Source organism: Mustela lutreola, chromosome 16, assembly GCF_030435805.1.
Source record: "Mustela lutreola isolate mMusLut2 chromosome 16, mMusLut2.pri, whole genome shotgun sequence".
Classification (NCBI taxonomy): domain Eukaryota; kingdom Metazoa; phylum Chordata; class Mammalia; order Carnivora; family Mustelidae; genus Mustela; species Mustela lutreola.
The window spans coordinates 33441231-33463395 of NC_081305.1; the positions used below are offsets into that span (position 1 = coordinate 33441231).

Sequence of the window (22165 nt, forward strand, 5' to 3'; positions counted from 1 at the left end):
CCGCCCCAGTGCCTGGCACTTCGTACACATTCAATGATCTATCCCGAATAAATGAGCGAAAGAAAGAAGGAATGCACACTCAGTGGGACTCCGCGGTTCGACAGGCAGGCGAGGGCGACTGGCTGAACTCCATCGCAGAGGCCGTGGGCCGGGGAGACCGGCGCTGAAACTGGTCTGGAGTCCCCCAAGCCCGCTCCCCACCGCGGCACCTGCACCTCCCCTGGAGGCTACCGTGCACGCCCCTCCCCGTCCCGCCCTGCCGCGCACGCACGCGCCCTGCAGCCCGGCCGCCCGGCTAGCTCGCTCGCCGGAGCCCACCCGCGCGCCGGCTGCCCCTCCCGCCTGCGCCCGCTGGGGGGCGCTCCCCTCCCACCCCCGCGCGCCCACACGCGGGCGCCTCTCGCGCCCCTGATTCTATTCCCGACCCGGAGCGCGCGCGCCGCCTCCTACCTGCGGGCTGGCCATTGGAGGCGGGCGGAAGGGCTGAGGGGGCTGAATAAGACGCTGGCAGAAGGCGGGAGGCGAAAGAGCGAGCGGCCACGGCGGACAGTCCGGGCACGGGCGCACGGGCGCGCGCGCGCGCGCGTCCCCAGTCCTCGCTCCCACAGTCGACTCCCGGCCAGAGCCCAACCCTGCTGCCGCGCGCCGCCCGCCTCGCCGCGCCTAATAACAACGGCGCCCGGGGTCAGGTGGCCGCGCGCGGACAGGGCCGCCATTGGCTCAGCGGGGAGCGCGGCGCGTTAGGATTGGTTGGGGGGCGGAGCCTAGGCCAGTGCGGGGGCGGAGCTGTAGAGGGAGGCGGGCTAGGAGGCAGCGGGGGCGGGGCCAGGCGGCGGTCCGCGCCTTTGTGCCTGGCGCGCGCTCTCCGCCCGCTCCGGCTGCAGCGCCGGCTGCATCAATAATTCAGAGCGGCGGCGGCAGCGGCAGCGGCGGGTGCGAGCAGGAGGCGGCGGAAGCAACGGGGACCGAGCGGTAGCGGCTATGCATCCAAGTACGGCTGGGCAGCCGCGGCACCCCTGAGGCCCGGGCGGGGCTCCGGGAGCATCGCGCCGGGGGCACGCTTGCCTCGGAGTGCAAGGAAGAGCAGTAGTGTCCGGAGCGGCGTCTGCGAAGCTGCGCACGGAGCTGAGGAGGGGGCTTCGGAGTGGGGCTGGGGCGGGGGGGCGGCTGGCGCAAGCAGCCCCCGGGGTGGGGGGCGGGGTGGGCGCCGGCGTCGCGATGCTGGGCGTCGTGGAGCTGCTGCTGCTGGGGGCGGCGTGGCTGGCGGGCCCGGCCCGCGGGCAGAATGAGACGGAGCCCATCGTGCTGGAAGGCAAGTGCCTGGTGGTGTGCGACTCCAACCCCACGTCCGATCCCACCGGCACAGCTCTGGGCATCTCTGTACGCTCTGGCAGCGCCAAGGTGGCTTTCTCTGCCATCAGAAGCACCAACCACGAGCCGTCCGAGATGAGTAATCGCACTATGATCATCTACTTTGACCAGGTGAGTGCTCCGTGCAGATTGGTTTGCCGGGTGGAGGAGAGGTAGAAGGCTGATGTTCAATCCACTCCAAGGCTCTGCAGAGGCTCCGGGACAGGAGTTCGTGACTGCCTCTTGTCTACTCCCTTTCGTTCCCGTCTCGTTATAGGTACTAGTGAACATCGGGAACAACTTTGATTCTGAACGCAGCACTTTCATCGCCCCGCGCAAAGGGATCTACAGTTTTAACTTCCACGTGGTTAAAGTCTACAACAGACAGACCATTCAGGTCAGCCACCGCCTCGGGGTCAGGCCCCAGCCGGGTAGGGGGCTATTAGCTGCAGGAATGAGCGGCCCCTATGGGGGTGGGTGATAGAAGGAGCAGCTCCATGTGTCTGGGGTTGCTTGGTTGGACGAGTAGCAGGGCCTCACAGTTCTCAGGCTTTTGCTTTTTCCCCCGGCTCTTGGAACCTAGTCTCCTTCCCATACACAGTTTCCTGCCTTCACCTTCTGGGCCTCCCCAAAGAGGTTCTTTCCTTTTCCACTGGACTGCAGGGATTTCCCATAGCGTTTGCAGGTTAGCATCAGAGACAGTTCCCTCTTTCCAGCAGCTTTCTGCGCCTCTCACCTTCAGCACCACAGACTATATCCCCATCCCCTGTCCCACTCAGAAGTCTGGATTCCCCTGTGTTTGCCTTCAGCACCAAGCTCAGGGGGGATCCTGGCATCCCTTTGGGGATGGACTCTGGATTTTTGAACTACCAGCATCAGAGCCCAAGTGGTTAAAGGGTGGAGAAAGAAGGGAGGGGGTGTAGAGCTACTGCCTCTGGGCTCCAGGCTCGCTCCAGCCAGCACTCACCGGCTCTCCAGGTTCTGAAGGTGTCCAGGTTTCCTTTGGGCAGAAACGGAAGGCAGGACGCACAACTGGGGAGAGGGCGCCCGGCCTCTGGCTGCTGATGCCACAGCAAAGGCAAAAGCAGGCAGTGGGGGCACAGCTGGATCTGGGATAGGAGCTGAGCCCCGGTTTGGGGAGCAAGGAAAGAGTGCAGCTCTGGGGAAATTTCTCATCAGCCAGAACCCTTGCCCAGCTTCTCCACTGTCTCCACAGTGTCCAGGCAGCTAGGACCGGGAGGAACCAAGGTTTTTGTTTGGTTTGTTCTCCCAGAAACTCCAGTTGCCTGCGTTTCTCTTTGAAGAGGGGATGGGGGGGCCGAGTGGGGGGGGGGACAAAAATATCAGGGCACTCCAGCCCTCTATGGATTCATTAAACTGGATAAAAAAGTGCAGTTGGGATTTGCTTGGCGAGCTCAAGGAATGAAAGTGACTCTTTTTTTGGGGGGGGGCAGCCCCTTCCTGTCCTCCAGTTTGGCTGTCTTTCACCCCATTGGACCCGCAGCAGTAGGCTGAAAAGCCCCTTTTTCTACCCCCACCCCTTTCCACCATGTTCCCCGGCCTTTCTAACTGTGAGCCAAGCGGCGAAGGTTACCGTCTTTACGGCCACTTTGGTACGCGCCTAGGTCGCCTCTCTGAAGCAGGCCTTTCTCTTTCCCAGGTGAGCCTCATGTTAAATGGGTGGCCGGTGATTTCAGCCTTTGCTGGTGACCAGGACGTGACCCGGGAGGCTGCCAGCAACGGAGTTCTAATCCAGATGGAGAAAGGCGACCGAGCATACCTCAAGCTGGAGCGGGGGAACTTGATGGGGGGCTGGAAGTACTCGACCTTCTCCGGATTCCTGGTGTTTCCCCTCTGACTGGCTCATTGCCGGAATGGAGGCACGGAGAGGGCGAAGGCAGGAGAGAGAATGAGAAAGAGGCTGAAATTTAGAGGACTTGAAACTTCCTACATGTTCCCCAGCTGTATCCGGGTAAAAGGTGCGCGCCGGGGGATCGGACTACTCTGTCCGTTTCCTCAATAGAAAAAGTAAATTCCGCTTAGCTCTGCGCACTCCCATTTCCAAAAATAAACTCGTCTCCCCGATTCCGGTTGAAGTAATCAAGAAAGAGAGACTGCCTTGTCATTGTTTCTACCCCCATGTTCCTATCCCTTACAATTTATACAAAAGAAACTGTATTTCACTGTATAACGTGAAATATCTTCCTCCTCACTCCCCTATGAATCTTTCCACCTGCTGAAATCTAATATGCCCCTCCCCTCTTTTTAGTTTGGAGAGGGGATAAGGTTTTTGTTCGTTTTTTTTTTTTTTTTTTTTTGGTTTGGTTTTATTTTGAAAGGGGGAGGTAGTTTTAATTTGGCAAATATTGGTCTTAAAATACAGCTCAAGAGTTAATTAGCTGAACATACTTTGTGTTCTCCGCTGCTTGTTAGCAGAGAAAGGACTCACCTTCGGGGTGACTGGTTCAAAAATATATATAAATATATATCATTTGTATTCAAAGAACTCTTCCCAGTGGAAACTGGCTGTATTTCCGTATTTCTATGTCCTATTCGGAGTGATCGTGAAAGGCTGCTTGATGTCTTGATGCTTGTCAATGCCCTCGTGTTCTGTGGCTCACTAAATGCCAGGAGGTTCTTCCGGACGCTTCCTCGTCCTCTGTAACATACGTGTGAATAGCCAAGATTTAATTTTGCTTTAACCCAATAAAGTTGAAGTGGGACTTTTATTTTTCTGGAACAGCTTTCTAAACTCCGCATCTTTCCCAGCTGCGAGGTTTGGGGGCGGGCTGTGGAAGGGCGAGGCTCGGAGGCGCGGGAAGTCGACTTGGTGAGAAACGCAACCCTTGGTGAGAACGCAACCCGAGAGAGGCCGGGGCTCGAGCGCATCCTTGCGAAGCCAGCCCGCGCTCCTTTCTGCGCCAGGCCTAGAGCCAAGCCCCGCATTCGCCCGTGCTCCCTGCTTTGGCCGAAATCTTGCGAGGCCCGGCGCCACTACCAGCCTGGAAGCGAAGTTTGGATTTTTTAGAAGTCCAAATGCATCAGGGAGAATCCCAATTCGAGGAGCCAGCACGACTCCCACGCCTCTGCCCCTGGATTTCCCCAGCCGTCCGCCCCACAGTTCCGGGAGCAGCGTCTGTTTTATACCAGCGCCTCTGAATTTGAGTCCGCCCGCCGTATTACCGGGGCGCCCAGGACCTGCGATTGCGCTCAATGCAGGACTTTCATTCAAGAGGTTCGTCCAGGAGTTTTGATTGTATCGGAACATATGTGAAAGCAAAATTGAAATAAACGACTTCGTTTTAAGTCTGGAAGTCTGACCCAGTCGCTTCAGCAGCGAGGGAAGTAGGGTGTCAAGAAGCGGGTGGCTGCAGGGGCCTGGGGCAAGAGTCTGGGCCTGGATAGGCACCTCTGGCTTTGATCCTTTCAGAGTTCTTTGTTTTTTGTTTTCCTAGTGGAGATTCAGGGGTGGATTTAATTGGCTCCTGAGGGGTGGAGAAAAAGGGGGTAATAATAGCACAATAAGCCATGTTTCTCCTAATTCCTGCCGTTCCTCTAATGGAAACTCGCCAAGCGTGGGGCCTTCCTCTAAACGGGGACTTGTTCCTCCTTCGCACTCAAGCCAGGGGGCCCGCATCCCTAACCCCGTGCTCCGAAGCCCCAGCAGCCCGGGGGTCCCCAGGGAGATAGCTAGGGACTTCAGGAGTGAGGAGTGCTTTTCTCCCCCATTCCACAGCTCTCCCGCATAGTCAGTTCCCAGGGAAGTAGGGATAAGGTGCAATCCAGAACCGTAGAGAGAGTTAAAAGGAAAAGCTGTTCTTTCAAAAAAGGAACATAAAAAAAAAAAAAAAAAAAAAAAGCTTTCTCCGCATTCTTCCGGTTGGGAGGGAGAGATCACGGAGAACTGGAGTCTTGGGCAGAACTAGCTCCTTGCAACCACTCTGTCCCTGAACAGCCAGTCTGCCAGGCATGCACCCACGGCGCACCAGGTACTCTCTTCTCTGCCTAGGATGAGGGCTCACGGGCCATGCCGGTTGCGTAGTTACAACCCAAGGAAGCAGCGCCCTTAACTCAATGTCAGCTCCCTTGTGGTGGCCAGTCGCCCCTCTTCCTGGGGAGGGTACCCCCAGCGTGCCTGTTCCGGCTGTGGGACTACCAGGCTGTGCTCCAGCTGGGTGATTTTGGCAAGTTCTCCTCTGGCCTCAGTTTGCCCAACCATATAGAGACAAAGAGGAATTCAAAAATCTTCAAGAATCCCTCCTGCTCTCAGATTCCAGCCGTCCTCTGTCTTGAACACAGGCCTGCAGTTCTTTGGCCTGTGTTTAATGAGCCCTGGCTGTCCCCTGCTCTGATCTGGCTCCTGGGGGCTGTCTCCTGAGTGCTAGGCCTGAGGCTGGGATGGAGGCAAAGAGGAAACCTGCCTATCCAGGAACTCGGGCTCACCTGCAGCCGGAGCCCCAGCTCTGAAGCCTGGAATGTGAACCAGAAGGGAGCAAGTGGGCCCCAAGTGGGACAGGGGGGGGGGGGGAAGTTATCCCTTGATTCTGTCCTGGCTCCAGCCGAGGGAGGGCCCGTCTCTTCCCCAAGGTCTGATTTTTGGCATTAGAGATGCTTCTCAGACTGGCTCTAGCCACTGCTTCCTCCCCCTGCTGATCCTTTCCCTCTGCCATTCGATGAGCCCATCTCCCACTCCCGTCTTCATGCCTCTGCACCGGCTGTTTCTCTGCTCAATTGGAAACACACTTTCTCTACTCTACTTTTCAAAATCCTTTCTGGGGATCTAAGCCATTCGAGGAAGAACCTGCCTCCTCTGGGAAGCCCTTCTGTAGCTGCTTTTCCAGGATTCACTCCCCCTTCTTGCTCTCCCACCAGGCCTTGTTGGCACTGGTTGGCAAGGGAGATATCTGGGCCTGGGCCTGCCTTCTGCTCTGCAGTGTGTGACAGGGGTAGTGGTACCCACTTCAGCAAGCTCTCAGAAGTGCTAAGCAGGCAGTTCTGCTCCAGAGGCCCCAGTGGAAATGTGGGGTTCTCTACCACATCCATCCCCAAACTGCCCTTATCTTCAGGCCTGAGTCTCCCGTTAGACTGAGCGGAGATGCGGACCGCTCTCCCCAAGGACCAGGAGTTGGAGTTAAAGGCCTCATTGGGGCTGGGTCCTTGTCAATTGGGCCACCTCCCTCACCTCCGGGATAGAGGTGGGGGTGATCCTTACCTGTGCCTTCATCTGAAAATTGTGCTCCAGCTGAGAGGGAACCGGACACTCCTAACTGGTGTGTTGGGGACTGAAAGGGACAGAGACAAAAAAGGCTGAGGGCTCAGTAGAGACTACATCCCTGCCCCCAACTAGAGGCCAGGGAGGAGGCTCATCCTAAAACCTACACCTCACCATGGTTCCCTTGAATGCTTAGAACCCTGTAGGCCCTTTCAGATCTCTGCCCTGTCTCCTGCTTTCATTTCATATAAACCTGATCAGAATAGAGCCTGTGGGGGTTCAGGGCCACCCCCTCGTTTAGCCTCCTTCTCAAAAGTCTCAAAGACTCCTCCCCTGCCCAGGTCACCTTGGTTACTTCCTCCTCTCCTGCTTCCTGGAATCCTTCCTCACCCGAGAGAAACAGAGTGATTACCCCTTCCTGGCCTCCCTCTTTGCAATGTGGTCTCTCTTACCTTCCCTCCCCCACCCCCCAACCTCAGTTTCCTGCGGGCCTGCAGCAGGTTAGGGTTCTGGTGTGTGTGGCGGGGTGGAGGAGGAGAGGGAGGCTCAAGGAGGTTTCTAGGACCTAAGGAGCCCAGACCTGACTTCCAGGCCCGGGTTTTCCTGGAGGCGCAGAGTGTCGGTGGGAGACTCCGGGCCAGCGCCGGATCGCTTGTTAGAAGCCGGGGTCACTCTCGTGTGCTGTCTGGAGCGGCGCGGCACCGGGTTCTGCTAGGTCCTGCACGGGCCCCCTAGCTCGTTCACTCGCCCGCCACGGCTTCCACCGTCCCCAGAACTGGGAGCGCGCCCTCAGAGCTGCGCTGGAGCGCTGATGCTCCAACCCCGGGTGGCCCGGCTCCTAATGAGAACATAATTACCCAGCTGGAGAGGGAAACTCACCCCACACTAATTGTGCCTTGGTTGGGGGCAGGAGCGCGGAGCGAAGGGGCGAGACGCTTCCTCGGGTCCCAGGCGGGGTCCTGAAGTCCCAGGAAGGGTTGGGGATGGAGGAGGGAAGTGGTCCTTGGGCCAGGCGGACCGCGTGGAGAATGAGAGACCATGAGCTGCAGGCGCGGCCCTTTACTCCGCCCCTGGCTTGATGTGCTACCCGGGACTGCTGTCCTCGCCCGGCAGCCTCCGTGTCTGAACCTGTTCCCTCAATTCCCAAGTGCGAGGGGTGGGCTAAATATCTAGGGTTTGGCCCGAGGTATCTTTTCTGATCAACGAGTCGGTGAGTCTAAGCCTTCCGCCTCGCCCCATCCAGCCATATAACTCCAGGCGTGCGCTTGGCCCAGTCCTTGTCACCCCCACGGGCTTTCAAACAAAACTGAAACCTATTACCGACTCTGACTCTGCAGGAGGCCAGCAGTACCCTGTGAACGTGAGGTCAAGCCTGGAGGGAAAGCGCAGGTACACCTCCCTTTGAGCCAATTTAATTCGGAGGAGAAGGTTTCCCAGGGGCGATTACAAAGATCTCTTGATCTTTTTGCACAGAGCTTCTCACTGAAGATACATCCGCACTGTCTCTGAGCCTCAGTTTGCTCATATTTCAAATGGGAATAGTAATGCCTTCACAACAAGGTGGTTGAGAAGACAATGCTAAAATGTGTAAAAATACTCAGCGCTGCTCTAGCCCCGCTTATAGTGGGTGCTGAATAAATGATAGCAACAGTATAGTAGGCTGAATAAATGCTAGCAACAGTAAGGAGGAGTGGACACCTGGGGCATCATCCTATCACAGAAGCAGGACATAGACGAATATCCGTGTAGATCCCTACATCAAGTAAATTATAGAACTAAAACCAGATAGAGAGAGGAACACAGAACACGTGAATGGTAGAATTAAGATCCCATGTCCTTTCTTTTCCCTGCACACCTGTCTCCCACACCTCCACCCCTCAGTCAATAATGAGAACAGATACCTCTCTTTCATCTTCATCCCTGTTGCTCATATATTTGTATGGGGCCACTATGGATGAATATTCTCTGGTTGCATGTCTGAATCCTTCCCCCCTTAGGGCATGAGCCCTGTTCCCCTGTCTGTTTTCCTTTAGAGGGCGAGTCCCTCTAAGGTGGGTACTGCATTCTGTTCGTCTCGTTTGGCCCAGTGCCTCCCATGCTGCCTGGCACAGAACAAGTGTCTGTGATGATGTCATGAATGAAACCAAACTGTGCCTGGTGTGACTGCAGGAAATGAAGCCAACCAGTGAAACTGCCCTTCCGGGGAACTTCCCAGATCCTTCAGTCCCCTTTCTCCCCATCAGTGGCAGGAATGCTGGCATGGAAATGCTTCCAGACCCTGTGCAGGCAGAAAAAGCTTCCCAGGCATGTGTACTTGCTCCCAATTCTCCCATTTTTCTCTGAGCTCAGCCTGTCCCCAAGGAGTGCCAGCTTTGACCCTGGAATAGCAGCAAGCAGGGACAGCAAGAAAGAGGCCAAGATTAGAGGTATGAGTGGTGTTTGAATTTGTTGCTAGGTCTTTTCACTGGGAAAACACTTTTAACTGGGAACATACTTCAGGCAGCAACGAGGAGACACAGTGTAGCTGAAATCAGGAAGGAGAATTTCCTGATTATAAGGAAAGGATTTCCAGTTGGGTAATCACAGCCCAGAGCCTAGGGAGGTCTTTGTTCAGCTTGCTAAACTCTGAAGAGGTCAGGGAAGAAGTGCAGGGGAGGGATAGTGAGTGAAGGGATTGACCCCTGCCTGACCTGAGCAGGGTCCAGTCTGACCTTCAAGGCTACACTTGAGCTCCTTCCACCTCCCGTGCAGTTTTCTCTGATCCCCACACATCAGGGCCTCACTCCCTACTGACCACCTGAACTCTCCTATTCAGATGACACCCTGGCCACAACTCTTCTGGGCACTGAGCTCAATAAGGATAAGCCCTCCTCTGCTGTTCCTTACAGAGTGCCTAGGGCCTGGCACAGTGTCAGGGCTGGTAGATGCTTTATACATATTCCTTGAATGAATGGGTGAGTGGACGCAAGAATGGGTGGGCAAAGAGAGGGTTGCTAGTTGCATCAGGGGTGTATCTGCCTTTTCCACCAGACCATGAACTCTGCAAAGGTATTTACCTTGTTACTGGTTATTGTAATTTATAATTACATCCTCAGTGCCCTATACAGTGCTTGGAATAGGGTCAACATGAAAAGTGTTTCTTGGATGGATGATGGATAGATGGATGGATGGAGGAGGAATTACAGTACTCTGGCAATGAGACTCCTTGGACCACGATTCTGAAATACAGGTTTGCCATGGTGCTCTTCTCTAAATCTCCACCATCACCTTGGACAGTCATGTGTGTTCTAGAATGGAATGGAATTGTACCTGTTGTCTGGAGTTGACCTTATAGCACAAGTTGTCTTTGATGCCGTTGCTCTGCCCCACCTCCAACCTGCACTTGGAAGGCAGGGACCGTATTTTATTTTCCTTAAAGGGCAAGAATACCCTCCCTTTCTTCCAACACCTAATGATATGATTCAGTATTGGTTGATTGGTTGTTTCACCCAGGATCAAGACATGAAGTCTCTGGAAAAGGGTGGAGTTGAAGCCTTTGATTATGGTGATGATGATGCTAAAGCCCAGAAGGGTTTTCAGTGGTGCGAGAATAGTAGGAAGGTGTCGACAGTAGCCACACAATGCCTTACCAATGAGGGAGTTGGTATTTCCCCAGCAGACCCTGGTTTGTGGCTAGCCATGGGGTATTTGGGTTTTTGGTCTAGCTGAGAGCAGAATGACCTCTGAAATCCTCTCACAGCGTTGGCTTCTGCTTCAGACCATGGAGGTGGAGTGGGCTCAGTTGGTTTTCTATAAAGAAAATCAAGGATTCCGCAAATGCTCCTCCTTCCTCAGACCCAGTGTCCAGCTGGGAGTTCAGCCCAACAAAGAGTTCTCTAGAATGCTCTGCTAGCCAGCAGCAACCTGCTTACTCAGGTGAGGCTCCAAGAGCCTTTTCTTCCATCATCAGAAATTACTGCCTACTTTCAGGGAAACTTTCAAAGAGGGAAGAGGGAATTACTAACAAAGGAGAGGCAACTGGGCATCTCATTCTCCTCATTTAAAAGGAAGCTGTGTGCTCTGCCCAGATCTGGTATTGGATAGACTCTCCTTTGTATTCTGAGAGACTCAAAAATAAACTCCCTAATGTGTACTTCTGCTGAGAAGTTCAGATGATTTTATAATGACTGAGTGGCTCCAAATGTGCAGCTGATGTGGAGGCTGCTATTTTACTAACTCATCTTGATCAAAGTTGGTCAATTTAGGTCTCAGAAATGTTCCAAATGCTCTCTCTCTCTCCCTCTTTCTCTCTTTTTGAAGGAGTTCATTTCAGGTAGATGGATTATTTACTTATTCCGAAGATGCAAAGGGAGAGGGCATGTTAGCAATACCAATTGAGCTGTGGGTGCGGGCTCACAGCTCATTCTTCACGTGGCATCTGAGTGTCTGGTGCTTTTCTTTCCTTCTCCTCTGGGCTCTCGGATGCTGGCCAAGTGGGAACTTGCTTGGCAGGTTCACCAGCGTGTGGGTCTAAATGATCTCCTGCATCAATCTGAGTGACAGGGGTGCTCCTTGAGGCTATAAAGTTGGCAGTTGTTTTCTCTGATTGTCTAAATATGTCCCTCTCTCTGTCGTGAGAAGCTAGGGTCCAGGCTGAGGGCAGAAACAAGTCTTTTCCCCAAGGAATGAAACCAGGGTCCCATGTCAACGGGAAGTCTATTCAATGCAAGATTCTCTGGGTGGTAGTTGGTGTCTTCTGAGTTTCCAGCTTAAAACTATTCCTAAAATCCTACCTTCAAGCCTTAGCCCACAAGAACACTATGTGGTGACTAGCTCTTGGAGCTGCGATATGAATCTTCTTTTGCTCCCTCTTAATTCTCTCTCCTCTCAGTAGCCAGAGTGAGCTTCTCGAGCATAAACCAAACCACATTACATGAATCCTCTGCTTGAAACCATCCAGAGTCTTCACAATGCATTGTGGCTCCTTGTAGTGGCTTGCCAGTTTTCCATGATCTGGTCCCTATTGACCCCTACAACCTCATCTTCTGTTGTTTCCCTCTACTGATGAGTAGCTCATTCCATTGTTAGTTCCTACAATATGCCAAGCTCTGTCCTGTCTCAGAACTTCTATACATGTTGATCTTTTGGGGGCAAGAAATACGTTTCCATCCCCGTGCTTTGCATGATTATTTCCTCTTCCATGTTTCAGCTGGCCATCCTTGATAATTCTCTCTTCCTCTCCTACCAGTTGAGCTTCGTTACATCTTCCCCAAATGCTCATTTACCTGTATACCATCTCTCCCTTCTTGGAACAGGCACCTAATCTGTCCTTGGTGTTACCTTGCCTTTGAGTTTGGAACAGAAGCTGGAATGGTAGGGGCCTGATTCATATATGAACAACTGAATGGTAAATCCTCCATCCAATCATATTTCCCAGATCTCAGGGTTTCTGCTCCATCAGGGCAAAGCCATTTTCTCCTCAGGTAGAAGCTCGAGGGAGCCATTAAACATGTCACCAACAAGAAGCCATATCCATCCAGAGAAAAAGCACGCTGAAAACCATGAAGCCAGTGGTGGAGGCTAGAAAATTGGTCTCTTACTATTCACAGGTCCAATGAATGAGTCTTTTGCTTGTTAATATCTGTTGTTAAAATCACTTAATTCAGCTAGCCTTGCAGTTGAGCTAGGAAAAACTGAAGTGAGGTGTGGATTATTGAATTTTTCCCACTGAAGTAATTCTGCAACAGACAAGCACAAAAAAGAGAATGAGGAGTAACGGGACCTTGGTCCGGGGCAGGGGTGAAAAGCAGCTTGGATGCTGTTCCCAGAACTGTAACTCTGCTTGGAGCAAAGGAGGGAGGAGAGAGAGGGCTGGAGAATCATATGCACAAGAGAGCAGACAGGTTCTTAACTCTCCCCAAGACGGGAGAAGGGAGCATCAAAGGCAAAGATGGCAGCAATGTGAGTCTAAGGCTTTAGAAAAAAGACATATGTGCTCAGCCTGCAGAATACCCACTTCAGAAGTATCGAGGTAGCCTGGAGTTGCCAATCAAACATTTATGCAGCAATATTTAGCTCACAATCATTACACACATGTGCAGCACAGGCTGTTCTGGACAGGTCCTATAGAGAAGCCCAGGTAGGGTGCCTGTCTTGCCCATGGCCCAGTTGAAGGGAGCACAGTGCAGAGATGGATAAGAAATTAGGTTGTAGGGCTTGGCTATCTGTCTTGTTTGCCTTAATTCTCTCCCTCCCACACCACTGTGGACTCCTCATGGACCAAGTAAATTTTCATGACCTTTGGGTTTCAGCCTCCTTTATAGGATGGAGTAAGGGGTGCTGGTTTAGGAGATAGCCTTTGAATAAAGCAGAGCTGGTTTTGAGGGCTGCTTTTATCACTGGACTCATCAGTAGTCTAGAAATTCAACTCAAACCACACTTAGTGCCACCTTCCCCAAATAATGTATTGGCTTCCATAACTTAAAAAAAAAAAAAAAAATCAAGGATGATTGAATTCAGGTGTGGCTGGTCCAGGCAACTTAAACCATGTCACCAGAGATCTGCCTCTTTTCACATCTGGATTCATTTCCAGGCCCCCAAACAGGGCAATTTGTCTCCAGCAGCCCCAGAGGCTCACATCTATCTATCTGGTTTCCTCATTAGGAAGAGAGCCCTTTTTCACCAGAACTCCAGAAAAAAACAAAACAAAACCTAGAGCTAATGAATATCAGACTGAATTAGTCAGGTGTCCTGTCAGAACCAGCCTCATTAACCAGATAAATAAAATTAGCTAACTGACTAGGTATGGAGCTAGGTTGGAGGTAGAGGGGGGAGAGGCAAGCCTGTCTAGGGGCAGCTGGTACCAAAAAATAGTGGAATGCATGTGGTGTGAACAAAAACAGTAGATGTCTACCACCACTCCTTCTCCCTGGCTGTGTGGCTGAGTAAGGGGTTTAATATTTCTGAGCTTTGGTTTCCTTGTCTGTTAAAATGGAATAAACAATGATATTTAATTGTGTTAGGATTAAGGAGGTAATACCTATGAGAGATTTAATAGGGCAAAGGATGTAGTAAATGCAGAGTAAATAGTAGTTATTGTTATTGGTCCCAAGACAACTTTTGGCTATGCACCCTGGCAATGTTATTTAATTAAATCACAAAGATATCATTTTTTTTTTTTCTCCTGAAGAGAGCACAAGACCCTTGTGGCCTAACAATGCTTATTGAATTCAGATCATCTGGGGATCTTGTTAAAATGCAGATTCTACAGGTGTTGGCAAAGATGTGGAGAAAAAGGAACCCTTGTGCACTGTTGATGGGAATGCAGACTGGTGTAGTCACTCTGGAAAATAGTAAAAAGCTTCCTCAAGAAGTTAAAAAATAGAACTACCCTATAATCAAGTAACTGCATTACTGGGTATTTACCGAAAGAATGCAAGATCACTAATTCCAAAGGATACATGCACTCCTATGTTTATAGCCACATTATTTACAGTAGCCAAGATATGGAAGCAGCCCAAGTGTCCATAAATTGATGAGTGAATAAAGAAGATGTGGTATATGTATACAATGGAATATTATTCAGCCCTAAAATGTAATCTCACCATTTGCAATGAGATGGATGCGGCTAGAACAGTATTATGCTAAGCAAAGTAAGTCAGAGAAAGACAGATACCATATGATTTCACTCATATGTGGAATTTAAGAAACAAAACAAATGAGCAAAGGGGAAAAAGAAGAGAGAGAGAGAGAGAGAGAGAGAGAGAGAGAAAGCAAGGAAGTCTTAATTCTACAGAAAAAAAAATAGATGGTTTCAGAGGAGATGGGGGTGGGGATGAGTTAAATAGGTGATAGGGATTAAGGAGGGCACCTGTTGTGAGGAGCACCAGATGATGTATGGAATTGTTAAATCACTGTATTATATACCTGAAACTAATGTAACACTGCGTGTTAACTAACAGGAATTAAAATAAAGTTAATGCAGTTTCTGATTCTTCCAATCTGAGTTGGGATTTAAGATTTTCCCATTCTAATAAGCTTTTTAGAGTTGACTCCTTTTCTGGAATTTTCCAATCCTAATTGTCTTTGCAAAATTGAATGTAATGAATTCCAGACCACACTTGGGTAGCAAAGACCATGCATATCCCACAGTTATTCTCAAATATCAGTCAATAGATGTGTTGTATCAGAACCACCTGGGGTTTGTTTGTTTGCTTGTTTCTTTTGTTTTGTTTTTTGAGGGGAAGAGAATTTACTGGTGTCTCACATAACGTAATAGAGACATAAGTATGAGAGACAGAGATTGCTTCAGGCATAATTTGATCACTAGTACCTGATCACCTGGTCTCTGTCTCCCTTTTTCTTATGCTTATTTCCTTTTATTCCTCATTCACATTATAGCTGCAGAAGCTCCAGCCCTTTCATTGTCTTTGCTTCATCTATCCCAGAAGTCTTTGCAAAAATTCTCATGGTATCTTATTGACTCTGAAAGGGTTCCACGCTAATCTCTAAATTGCAGTTTAAATTTCTATTGGAAAGCAGTGAAGGTTTTGATTGGTCAGGACTGAATCTTATCCCCCTTGTGATGTCAGAGGAGGGGCTCCTTTACTAAAGCTTCTAAAATGAAGAGTGTGTGTTGTGTGTGTGTGTGCGCGCGCACAGAAGGATTCCCAAAATAAAATTGAAAGCTAGCACAGAAAGTCAAGGGCCACCCAGTCTCACTTCCAACCCCAGGACTCTTATATCCAACTTTTTCACATAGCTAATGGTCATCTCAGATATGACCTGCTCAAATGGAGCATCTGATCTTCTCTCCCCAAGTCTTCTCCTTTTAATTTTCCTAATACTGGTTAATGACAACCCGAATCTTCTGATAGCCCAGACCAGAAAGCCTGGCATCATCCTTTATTCTTGCTTCTCTTTTATACCCAACATTTAATCCATCCACAAATCCTACCAGCTCTACCTTCAAAAAAATCCAGTAGTCAGCTAATTCAGGTTATGAGCATCTTGTCCTTGGACAGCAGTAGTTGCCTGGCTTGTACTCTTGCTGCCTATGTCTATTCTCCCCACAGCAGCCATAGTCCTATCCTGGTAAGATATGTCAGAACATGGTGCTCCTTTGCTAAAACTTCCAAGTGGGTTCCCTGCTCATTTAGAATAAAATCTAAACTATTTATCGAGGCCCTTCAAGATGTGTGCCTCACCCAACCCCACCTGACCACTTGCCTGGCCTCATTACCATTCACCTTGGAGCTTATTAAAGTGCACCTGCCACTTCCTTTCCCAGATATTCTGTTCTGGTAGCTCTGGCTTGGGTCCGAGTGTTTTGCATTATCACAAGTGTCCTGTGTAATTTTGATGTACGGCCCAGTTTTGCAAACAACTGCTCCCAACATCTAGCCCGGGCTAAGGCATGGAAAGAGTGAAAAAATATCTGCTGAATTAGCATCTCGTCTTTCCCTTTGTGTGTGGTCTTCAGGCTGAAGCAGAAGTGATTGGGGAACAGGGTTACCTATAATTTCCCGTAATGAAATCCGATTATACATAGTTTGTTATTTCTATAATGCTGAAGAGATCACTTGAGAAGTGTAATTAGCATCAGCTTGCTTCACAGGAGAAGGGGTGTCCTGCCTGTGCTGCTGTTGGCGAATATGTTTGCCTCTCTGTAGGATGCCTGGGAGGCTGTTTGGTGACCACATCCTTCACTCTCACTTAATGGTGACAGCCCATTGCAGCCCACGGTGTTTCTGCCTGGTATCAGCACTGATAATGAAGGCAGCTTCACCAGAGCCCTTGTACAATCTGTCCCCATTGGAGATCCTGCCTGCCTGACTTGTGTCATTTTAATTTGACCCTTCACACTGCCAAAGCCACCTTGCTTGCTGTCCCTTCCTGCCTATTGCCATTCTTGGGCCTGACTATCTCCCGAGGTGTGAGCTCCCAGCTTCTTCCTTTCTTCACCCTGCCTTCCGGACCTTGCAATCCCAAATCTCATGACCTGGTCTTTGGGGGCGGAGGGGGGGGGGCTGCTTCAACTTCTACCAGTTGCTATAGCTGTCCCTGTAACAGGCTCAGAGCTCCCTGCTGCCCTGGTTTTGTTAGGATGTCGGCTTAATTTCCAAGTGTAAGAAACCCTGCATCAAAGGCCTGAGTCCATAATCTTCTCATTGAAGCCTCTACCTGGAGTTCTGGAAAGTGTCTATAGGACACTTTGACTGTAAGAAACAGAAATTGGCTATTTTAAGCAGAGAAGAAATTTCTTAATATACCTTATGGCAGCAAAACCTAGAGAAATAGGCTTAGGAAAATACAGGAAGCAGGGCAGCCCTGCGGGGAGGGTCTTGGGAGCAGGAACTAATGGCAGAGCCTTTAGAAGCCCACCACCAGGATGCATGGGTGATAGTAATTTCCATTCCTTCGTCACAAGGCTCCACATTTAACATCCCTTGAGAAAGGATTACCTCACAAGTTCACCCCTCATCTGCGGAAGCACTGTGCATCATGATTGCCTATCATACCAGAAAGGTTGATAACACAGCTGAAAAAGTTCCTCAGGATGAAGCCTAGCCAAAGTGTGGGCTCCAGGGCCAGGGCTGGGTTCGTATCCCAGCTCAGCCATGATTCATGGTATAGCTCTTAGCAAGTTATTTATTAATTTTTTTCTGGGCCTCAGTTTTCTCATCTGAGAAATGGGGGTAATAATATCTACTTCATAAGATTCAGATGAGGCTTAATTAAATGAATATATGTAAAGCGATTCAAATAATGCCAGCCACACAGTAGACAACCAGCATTAGTTAGCATAGGTAAGACCAAAAGGAGGGGGGCATGGCTGCATGGATGCTCAGAATGCTCTCTCCACAGGATTTTTGCACATCCCTCTTCAACCTCTAGCTCAGCGTGGGTGGTATCTGATCAGGAGGAAAGAGGCCTTGGAAACTTCCTGGCCCATAAGTCCAGGGGACCTTTAAGGGGGACAGGTCAGGACAAAATATTGATCAGCAACATAGGCTATAGAGGCAACCTGACCTTGTTCAAATTCTAGCTCTGCTACAAACAGTTGTGTGACCTAGGCTAGTTATACAGTGTCTCTGTGCTGTATAGAAAGCAGGATAATTAAAGTGTACTTCTTTGGGAGGGTCCAACCACTCAAGCCAAAAATAGTTATTGGGCCCCTCTGAGAAGCCAGACACTGTTCCAGGAGCTGGGATTATAGCATGACCTAAACAGACATAATTCTGCCCTTAGTCCAGCTATCATACAGAGTTGTATAATTCCAGAGTGGTAGGACTATGGAGGAACTACCGGCATATGCAGCTGTGAGCTATGAGGAGGTCTCATTTTGAGCTGAGATTTGAATTGTGACTCGGAATGAGCCAAGCCAAGGCTGGGGGAGTAGGACTGAGCACACCATTCCAGGCAAAAGAAAACATGGGCAAAACTCCCAAAGTGTAAAACATCACAATCCGTGGAAACATTGGAAGGACTGATAAAGGGCCAATGCTGCCACAGATCGGGGAGGGAAAGGGAATATGTATGGCCTGAAGGGTCAAGAGTGGAGGCAGGTGATCTAGTGACAGCCATCTGTGGCAGCTGTCCAGGCTTAGCGATAGAGATGGCTAGGACTGTGGCAATGACAGTGAGGTTGGAGAGCAAGTAGATAGATTCAGGAGATATATGGGAGTTAAATCTTTATGATTAGTGATGGGTTAGGATACAGAGGTGAGCGAGAGAGGGTGTCAGGATGGTCTCTTTGATTTCTCCAAGATTTCTGGTTATGCTATAAGATAGCAGTGTTGCCACTCCCAGAGAAGAGAGCTGGATCTGGGGACAGAAGGGGGTGTGGGGTCAGTATGGGACGTGTTGCCTTTGAAGTCCCTTGGAGACATCATACATCCATGTCAAATAAATAGCTAGATGGCTAGGTCTGGAAGCCAGAGGACAGGACTCAGCTGGAGGAGCAAACTTGGCCCTCATAGGCATTAAGTTAAGTCAGGAGCTCTGAGAAGAGATGAACTGGCTGAGGGGAGACATGGAGACAATTTGGGGGAAAGGTCTTAGATACAAAGACCTGATGCAGAGACTTAAATGATTGTTGAACACATGTGTGTGTGGACACGTGCACTTGAGTACATGTGTATACATACGTGTGTGTGCGTGCGCTCCTATAGCCAAATCTCTCCTCTTTTTTTTTTTTTAAGATTTTATTTATTTATTTGACAGAGAGAGATCACAAGTAGGCAGAGAGGCAGGCAGAGAGAGAGGAGGAAGCAGGCTCACCGCTGAGCAGAAAGCCCGATGCGGGACTCGATCCCAGGACCCTGAGATCATGACCCAAGCCGAAGGCAGCAGACCAACCCACTGAGCCACCCAGGCGCCCCACCAAATCTCTCCTCTTGAGGCTGCTGCTGTGTTTGGCTTCTGGCAGGGTGAACCTCATCTCATATTTGCTCCTGTTATCACCTAATAAAGGCTAAGATCCAGAAGGGGCCACTCCATGGTGGGGAGAGGAAAGATGGGGAGGTATGAAGGTGGTCTTATGAAGCTCCTTTCACCTATACCTACCACAAACACAAGTCAGACCTGACACTCTGATTGAGCTTAAATTCTTTCTTTCTAAAGGCTTCCCTGGAAGAATTATGAGCCCAGCTTCCCCTGACAACACCTGGGGGAGGATGATATTGGCAATGGCATAAAAGCAGAGGAGAGAGGGAAGAGCAAAAGAGGAGCATTTATCCTGAGCAGGGTCCTGAAGCACCATCATCTTCTGAGCAAGACAGAGAGAAACCAAGGGTTTTAAAAATAGAAACGCTACATTGCCTCAGGCAGGGAAACAACCCAGACTAAAGCCGACCTTCCTGATTCTAAGCAACTGATCCCCACTGAGGCAAAGAAGGTCCCTGAGCCCTAGAGAGGAGATGGAGGGCAGCGGGCAAAAGGAGAGGGGCCGTGATTGGACTCTGGGCCCAGAGCTTTGTCCTGAAATGGCCAACGTGTTCTCTGCCTTGAAGAGAGAGCAGGTTCATGGGGCATGTGTGGCCTTAATGCAGAGAGCGATGTCTTTAGAGATGGCAAGGCAATTGGCAATAGGGCAGGCTGTTCTGGAAGGGACCAGAACATCTGCATGCTAGCATAGGTTACTGTCTATAAACCATTCTCAGAAGGTACTATTCCCCTTCTTCAAATGATGGCAGGGTTACAAAGTTAAGGATGACAGCACTGGTGCTCTGGGGAGGCTGAGGGACTGGGGAGGAGGTAGGCTTAGAGAGTACCTTGATAGGGAGAGGTTCCAAGTCCCATGGGAGCCTGGAGGAAGTAGAGGGCTTCAGAGAAAATATGACTCTTTTGTTCTCAGTAGACTTTACTTTTTAGAGTAGTTTTGAACTGATAAAAAAAATTAAGAAGATAGTACAGAGAAGTCTCCCATATCTACTTACCCAGTTTCCCCTATGACTAACAGCTAACATTAGTATGGTACATTTATCACAATTAGTGAACCAATATCAATACATTATTATTAACTGAAGTCCATGCTTCATTTAGATTTCCTTAATTTTTACCTGATTTTTTTTTTTTTTCTGTTCTGGGATCCCATCCAGAATGCTGCATTATATTCAGTTGTCATGTCTCCTCAAGCTCCTCTTGGCTGTAACAGTTTCTCAGAACTTCTTTTGTTTTTGATGACTTTGATAGTTTTGAGGAGTAGCAGTCAAGTGTTTTGTAGAATGCCCTTTTATCCAAATTTGTCTTATATTTTTCTCATGATATGAGTGGAGTTATGGGTTTTTAGGAGGAAGACCACAGAAGTAAGTGCCTTTGCTTTTTTATCACATTATGTCAAGTGTACATCCCATTCCCATCAGCATGTCTTACCATGTTGATATAGACCTTAGTCACCTGGATGAAGAAGTATTTGTCAGGTTTCTCCATGGTAAAGTTAACCTCCTCCTCCTTTCCAGACTGTATTTTGGTTTTTAGAAAAGATTTATTTATTTATTTTAGAGAGTGAGAGAGAGCGCTCATGGTGGGGGGCAGGCAGAGGGAGAGGGAGAGGGAGAATCTCAAGCAGACTCCCTGCTGAGCGCAGAACACAACACTGGGCACCATCTCATGATCCTGAGATCATGACCTGAGCTAAAATCCAGAGTTAGACACTTAACTGACTGGGCCACCCAGGCGCCCTTCTAGACTGAATTCTTTGGAAGGAAGTCATATGTACAGCCTATGTTTAAAAAGTGGGGAGTTATTCTTCTGCTTCTTGAGAGCTGAGTATGTACATGAATTTTTTGGAATTCCCCGCAAAAGAAATTTGTCTCCTCTTCCTCATTTACTTATTTATTCAATCGTTTATTTATATCAGTACGGGCTTCTGGATATTTACAGTTAGGGTTACAATCTAATACTACATTTTATTGCTCATATCACTGCAGCTTTGGCCATTAGAAGCTCTTTCAATTGGTTCCTGTCTCTTTGACATGCCCCATTTGACATACATTTTTAACTTCCTCACATTTTTTTGTACTGTAAGATGCTCACGACTTATCTTGGACATTTCTCACCCTAGTCCTAGAATCAACCATTTCTTCAAGGAGCTCTAGTTCCTTTATTAGAAACCAAGATCTGGGCAGCAGGTGCGCTCATTGCTAACTGGGCTGTCATTGCTCCTGGGTCTCTCAGCTGACAGAGCAAGAAAATATATGTATGTATATGAACCCATGCATATACACATATTTGTAACTATTTCTATCTGTAACCATTTCTATCTATATTAAATGAAAGGTGAGTTCATACTGATGTCTCTAATCTGCTATCAATCACATGGATCACTGTGGCCTTCTCCTCTTGTTTATATGTAAATTCCCACACTAACGGAGAGAAACTTGGCTCATACCACCTAACATCCATATACTTAGTTGTTCAATTCCAATGTACACCTACAGTGGTTTTCAGAATTATTAACTTATGGTACCTGTATGGGAAATAACTTTATCAAGGAGAGCACAGTTCTTATGCACTTAAGTTCTTCTTGACTTTATTTTTACAGACTCTGTTCATTTCTAAAGTTACCTAGGTCAGCACCTTTCTGCCCACTCTTCTCTGAGATTGTTCCATACATTTGTAATATTGGTAGACTCTTTTTTCACAATCTATATTCCTTTTTGTGGTTTCCCCAATCCCTTAATTTTTAAAATCCACATACACATACACATACACACAAAGTTCACTTTTTGTGCTGTAAACTCTTATGAGTTTTAACAAATGCATAATGTGATGTATTCTTTATTAAAGTATCATACAGGGTACTTTCACTGCTCTAAAACTCTCCTGTGCTTTATATATTCATCTATTCCCCTTACACTCCTCTCAACTCCTGAGAAAACATTTTTTTTTTTACTGACTTTATAGTTTCATCTTTTACAGAATGTTGTATAATTAGAATTATACAGCATGCCGCTTCTCAACTGGCTTCTTTCACTTAGCAATATATATTTAAGGTTCTTCTTTTTTTTCTTTTCATGCTTGACAGCTCATTTATTTTTATTGATGAATAATATTCTGCTGTATGGATGTAGCATTTTGTTTATTCATTCACCTATTGAAAGGCATCTTGGTCACTTCTAG

General features: G+C 48.9%; 1 protein-coding gene and 1 long non-coding RNA gene across 2 annotated transcripts; one reads left to right on the plus strand and one right to left on the minus strand.

The window, feature by feature from the left end:
* The first annotated feature begins 1174 nt into the window (after positions 1-1174).
* On the plus strand, positions 1175-4079 carry CBLN1 (cerebellin 1 precursor). Its single transcript, XM_059152655.1, has 3 exons — positions 1175-1482; positions 1628-1747; positions 3011-4079. The coding sequence occupies exons 1-3, from the start codon at positions 1219-1221 to the stop codon at positions 3206-3208; spliced, it is 582 nt and encodes a 193-aa protein (XP_059008638.1). The 5' UTR covers positions 1175-1218; the 3' UTR covers positions 3209-4079.
* A 637-nt stretch (positions 4080-4716) lies between these two features.
* On the minus strand, positions 4717-7667 carry LOC131818316 (uncharacterized). Its single transcript, XR_009348779.1, has 3 exons — positions 7442-7667; positions 6563-6632; positions 4717-4835 (listed from the first exon to the last, which is right to left on the minus strand). It is a non-coding gene; the product is annotated as an uncharacterized LOC131818316 (long non-coding RNA).
* Positions 7668-22165: the final 14498 nt, after the last annotated feature.